This window comes from Staurois parvus, unplaced genomic scaffold, assembly GCF_062004578.1.
Source record: "Staurois parvus isolate SC_StPar_1 unplaced genomic scaffold, SC_StPar_1.0 ptg000254l, whole genome shotgun sequence".
NCBI classification, from domain to species: Eukaryota; Metazoa; Chordata; class Amphibia; order Anura; family Ranidae; genus Staurois; species Staurois parvus.
In genome coordinates, this window is record NW_028318050.1 from 372,501 (window position 1) to 378,805 (window position 6,305).

Consider the following 6,305-nt stretch of genomic DNA (forward strand, 5'->3'; position numbering starts at 1 on the left):
ATATCTCCGGATCATACAGCTGCACCTCCAGTCACGTTGTGTACCTTATCCAGTACAGAAAATGTAACAAAGGATCTTATGTTGGCGAAACAGGACAGAAGTTGCAAACAAGGATGAATTTGCACAGACATACCATCAAGGAACATAAAGAAGATGACCTCTGCACAACTGTAGGACACCATTTTGCACAACTAGACCACAATATGGAAGACCTCAATATTTTAGTTCTTAAAGGAAATTTCAAATCCATTCAGAAAAGAAAAACTTTTGAACTAAGAATGATAATTCTATTTGACACAAGAGATAACGGCCTGAATTTGGACATGGGGTTCCTCAACCATTATTCAACAGTTTTATGCCTATCACCTCAAGCTTGACTCTCTCTCTGCGATGTGAGTGTTGCCCCCCCCCCCCTTTGCTTTTGCTGTGTCTTATCTCTAGCCTTTTTTTTTTTTTTTTTCCATCTCTTCTAACATTCTGCTAAAACTTTGTGATTTGTATAGTACTGCTTGGACCTTGAAGAAGGGGACATTCCCTGAAAGCTTGTCCTCAAAATTGTATGTTAGTGCAAATAAAAAAAGTATCACGGACAGTACTCAATTGTTTCTGTCGCAAATGCACTAATACGGCTACAATCACCTCAATTTAATAATGTAATACCAGAGTTTAGTGTATTATGTGTTTGTAAAATTTTGACATATTTGAATTTCCCACTGGTTCCATCCCCCGTACGTCCTGTACGTCCTGTACGTCCTGGCGCTCGCAGGGAACGGAAGACGGATGCTGGCATCGGCCGGAGGAAATGGCCAGGGACGCTGCAGGGGAACATCGCGGGACCACAGGACAAGGTAAGTGCAGAAGGAATCCTGGAGCAATGCTGCAGTGTAATCCTGATTGTAGCTTGGGGTTACCGCTTCTGGTGCTAAAACTTTACCCCGATCTACACTCAGGAATACAGCCAGGGAGGATAAGGCTTTTTTGTCAAAATGCTGGAACCTAATTTGAGTCTTGATCAGACAGGATAGTAACATTGATTCCTGTTGCAGGTGGACAATGCTAAACCACAATCTGCCATATTAGCTCCTTCAGTTGACCTACTGGGTTGTGTTGGACCTGCTGGGTTGCGTATCTGATAGATCTGATACGTGGCCCATGATCCAGATTTTTGGTGAATAATTGTTTGTAGAATTTGACTTATGTATTCTATGCCCCAATTTCAGTCTACATTGTCTCGTAAAGTAAATCCCTCTGTGAATTGCAGGACAAAAATGACATATTAGCTTTATTTATGTGTTTTCTTTTCTTTTTTTTTAAGTGAGTAAAATATTGCAATGGGGAATGTCACAATTTTGAAAGAATTATTTCTTTCTGGAATGTCTGACCTTCCTGGTCTTCAGCTACCACTATTTCTCTTCTTCCTCCTCATCTACCTTCTGACAATAATCTGGAATTTGCTGATCATTGTCCTCATCGTTACTGACTCTCACCTCCATGTTCCTATGTATTTCTTCCTTGGAAATCTGGCCAGTTTAGATCTCTGTTGTTCCTCCGTCACCGTCCCACGAATGTTGTTTGACCTTTATACCAAAAGAAGAAAGATTACAATAACAGCTTGTATAACCCAAGTCTTCTTCTTTTTGTTCTTTGCCACTTCTGAGATTTTTCTTTTGACTGTCATGTCCTATGATAGATATACTGCTATTTGTAAACCATTACATTACATACAGATCATGAGTTGGAAAGTGTGTGTGCAATTGGCCTCCATTGTATGGTATCTTGGTTTCACTAATGCTTTAGTTCACACTCTTTGTGCCTTAAAGTTAACATTTTGCAAATTAGATGTTATAGAGAGCTTCTTCTGTGACCTTCCACAGTTGTTTCAGATCTCATGCAGTGAAGCCTACGTCAACATTCTGCTCATCTTCATCTTGGGGGCGCTTCTTGGAGTTGGGCCTCTTATACTGACCTTCCTGCCCTATGTCTCTATATTCAAAACTGTCCTTAAAATGCAAGTTACAGGTAAAAGGAGTAAAGTCTTCTCTACATGTACTTCTCACCTGACAGTGGTCTTTATTTTTTATTCCTCTGTCATGTTTAATTATTTTCAACCAAGTTCAAATCATCATTCTGCTGGTGAGAAAGTGGCACCCATCTTTTACACGGTGATTGTCCCTCTACTCAATCCTCTGATTTACAGTCTGAGGAACCAGGAGTTTAGAACAGCTTTTCAAAAATTGTTTAGGAAGATCTTCCCACTACATTCCAATAATGAAGTAAGTCAGACTTTCATCCTGAGAAAAACAAGTGGAAGTGTGTTTACTTTAAAATGCATTGATAGGGCTTTTTTTTAGTTTTAAAGTCCAACTCCAGAAAAACTAAAAATTCCTCCCTTGCACACGCACTGCTAGAATCGCTTTTTATTTCATGTCTAGGGGGCAGCACACAATGGCTGATGGTACTTGCAGACTATTCATTCACAGGAAACTGTGATTGATTGAAATGGCCAAGGGGCTGAGCTCTGCACGACAGTGCTGTTTTCGAATTGTGACAGTGGATGATGGAAGAAAATCCCCTGCCCACTGTCACAGGGTGGGGTGATCAAGGGAAGAGGGTACAGATGCTGGAACATAAATCAGGTGGAACATGTAACTTGCTCTGAAAGCTGAACTTATCCTTTAACAGTTACTTACAGTCTATTCATATTCTTTGCAACCAACCCTGTTGAAGGTGAGTGTTTCCACAGCCCTGGTAATGGCGTCTCCCTGTGCATGATCCTGCCATGTATTCTGGGCTCCCCTTGCCCATCTGCGGGTTCGGGGTCAACATGGCAGATGCTGTCCAGTGGAAAGGAAGGAGTAGAGTGGAGTAGACACAGCTGACTGGGAACAACCAACATCTTTTGCAACATTCCGGGATGACTTACCTTCTGGAAGAAGTTTTATCTGACACCTCTCATGTTTGAGCTATGATTCATGTCAATCAGCTTGGTGAACCATCTCACCAAGGTGTGCAAGCACTCTTTTTTACCTCAAATTTCAAAGAATGTCTCATGACACTTCATGGTGGATTTATTTGACACAAAATGTATGCAGACCCTGATTTTTGCTGGTGTCAAGTTAGGTATATTTTACATTAAATGTAGAAAAGTATGTGCAGAAGTTCTGTTTTTGTCAACACATATATATTATTTCCTTACTTCTTAGTGGGCACCGTCTCTTCATATATCAATGTAGCAAAACCATTCCCCCTTTTTTAGTGCCAGACCATTGGTGTCACTGGTGCTGTCTATAATAATGATTCAGTTTCAAAACATAACATATAGCTTAAAGGCTGAGCTCACCTTTAGGAAAAAAAAAATTAGCATATTTTTTCAGGGGAAAAAATGTGCATTAAATATTATTTCCATTGCAACCTGCAAAGCATTGCACCCATGATCAGAGGATGACAGTCACAAAGTCAGGCTCCTGCAGACATCCTCTAGCTTTCTGCCTGTACCTCTATCCATGGTTGGGAGACATGGATGGGACTTTATTTGTGCCACCGAGAAATCATACAAAAGTAATAAAATAATATTTTTTTTTATTCTATTGGGATAAAAACAGTAAAGCACAAAACACCTATAAAAACACTAAATGAACATATACAGTTCTTCATGCAGTATCAAGGCATAGACTACGCATTGGTCTTGTACGCCTTAATACTAACTCATTGGTCCTGTGCCCATTAATTTTCCTGAAACGCGTTGATCCTGCACAGCTTAATACTGTAAGATGAACTGTAAATGTGAATTTATTGTTTTTCATGGTGTTTTGTAAATAATGTATAATAGAAAATAATGTATTATTTTATTTTTTTTGTGTGATTTCTCAGTGGCACAAAAGTTCCATCCATGGTCTCCTTGCCTTATCAGGCACTAAATAAAGAGGGGTGTTTTTGTTATATTTTACTTTATTGTTGTTATATTTTACATTATTATTGTTATATTTTACATTATTAGTCAATATCAGCACTGAGCCGTTTGCCACAAAACAAAGAAACACAAAGCTATTTTTGGATTATCTCATGTCATGGGGCCTCGGTGAGATCTCGACAGTGTAATGAGACACAGGAGGGATATAGATGGAGATCTCAGGGAGAAGGTGAATGCTTTTATACACAATGAGATGGTGGACACATTGTATCTGTCTAGAACAGGAAGGTGTTGGCTGTTTTATACATGAAATATTCTTCTACAAGGTGATCAATCCTTCCTGACCATTATTTATTTATTTCAGGTACTTACAGTCAGGTCCATAAATATTGGGACATGGACACAATTCTAACATTTTTGGCTCTATACACCACCACAAGGGATTTGAAATCAAACAAACAAGATGTGCTTTAACTGCAGACTGTCAGCTTTAATTTGAGGGTATTTACATCCAAATCAGTTGAACGGTGTAGGAATTACAACAGTTTGCATATGTGCCTCTCACTTGTTAAGGAACCAAAAGTAATGGGACAGAATAATAATCATAAATCAAACTTTCACTTTTTAATACTTGGTTGCAAATCCTTTACAGTCAATTACAGCCTGAAGTGTGGAACGCATAGACATCAGCAGACGCTGGGTTTCATCCCTGGTGATGCTCTGCCAGGCCTCTACTGCAACTGTCTTCAGTTCCTGCTTGTTCTTGGGGCATTTTCCCTTCAGTTTTGTCTTCCGCAAGTGAAATGCTCAATCGGATTCAGGTCAGGTGATGGACTTGGCCATCGCAGAACATTCCACTTCTTTCCCTTAAAAAACTCTTTGGTGTCTTTTGCAGTCTGCTTTGGGTCATTGTCCATCTGCACTGTGAAGCGTCCAATGAGTTGTGAAGCATTTGGCTGAATATGAGCAGATAATATTCCCGAAACACTTCACAATTCATCCGGCTGCTTCTGTCAGCAGTCACATCATCAATAAATACAAGAGAAGCAGTTCCATTGGCAGCCATACATGCCCACGCCATGACACTACCACCACCATGCTTCACTGATGAGGTGGTATGCTTAGGATCATGAGCAGTTCCTTTCCTTCTCCATACTCTTCTCTTCCCATCACTCTGGTACAAGTTGATGTTGGTCTCATCTGTCCATAGGATGTTGTTCCAGAACTGTGAAGGCTTTTTTACATGTTGTTTGGCAAACTCTAATCTGGCCTTCCTGTTTTTGAAGCTCACCAATGGTTTCCATCTTGTGGTGAACCCTCTGTATTCACTCTGGTGAAGTCTTCTCTTGATTGGTGACTTTGACACACATACACCTACCTCCTGGAGAGTTCTTGATCTGGCCAACTGTTGTGAAGGGTGTTTTCTTCACCAGGGAAAGCATTCTTCGGTCATCCACCACAGTTGTTTTCCGTGGTCTTCCGGGTCTTTTGGTGTTGCTGAGCTCATTGGTGCGTTCCTTCTTTTTAGGAATGTTCCAAACAGTTGTTTTGGCCACGCCTAATGTTTTTGCTATCTCTCTGATGGGTTTGTTTTGTTTTTTCAGCCTAATGATGGCTTCACTGATAGTGACAGCTCTTTGAATCTCATCTTGAGAGTTGACAGCAACAGATTCCAAATGCAAATAGCACACTTAAAATTAACTCTGGACCTTTTATCTGCTCATTGTAATTGGGATAATGAGGGAATAACCCACACCTGGCCATGGAACAGCTGAGAAGCCAATTGTCCCATTACTTTTGCTCCCTTAACAAGTGGGAGGCACATATGCAAACTGTTGTAATTCCTACACCGTGCACCTGATTTGGATGTAAATACCCTCAAATTAAAGCTGACAGTCTGCAGTTAACGCACATCTTGTTCGTTTCATTTCAAATCCATTGCGGTGGTGTATAGAGCCAAAAATGTTAGAATTGTGTCAATGTCCCAATATTTATGGACCTGACTGTATATAGTGCTGTCAATTAACATATATATGGTACATTCCCATCAGTCCCTAACCCTCAAGGGGCATACAATCTAAGGTCCCTAACTCACATTCATACATACACATACTAGGGACAATTTAGACAGGAGCCAATTCACCTACCAGCATGTCTTTGGAGTGTGGGAGGAAACCAGAGCACCTGGAAGAAACCCACGCAAGCACAGGGAGAACATGCAAACTCCATGCAGGAGGCACCATGGTTGGGAAACAAACCCATGACCCATTTACTGCAAGGCAGATGTGCTAACCACTAAGCCACTGTGCCGCCCGACCATTATACAGTGTTGTAATGTCAGATATTCCTCATCTCCATCCCGTGTATTCCCATACACAGACCCCATCCATCATCA

General features: G+C 40.6%; 1 protein-coding gene across 1 annotated transcript; it reads left to right on the forward strand.

Moving 5' to 3' along the window:
• The first annotated feature begins 1,331 nt into the window (after positions 1-1,331).
• LOC149459553 (olfactory receptor 8G17-like) lies at positions 1,332-2,351 on the forward strand. The gene has a single exon (XM_089680960.1). The coding sequence runs from the start codon at positions 1,332-1,334 to the stop codon at positions 2,349-2,351; it is 1,020 nt and encodes a 339-aa protein (XP_089537086.1).
• The last annotated feature ends 3,954 nt before the right edge of the window (positions 2,352-6,305 follow it).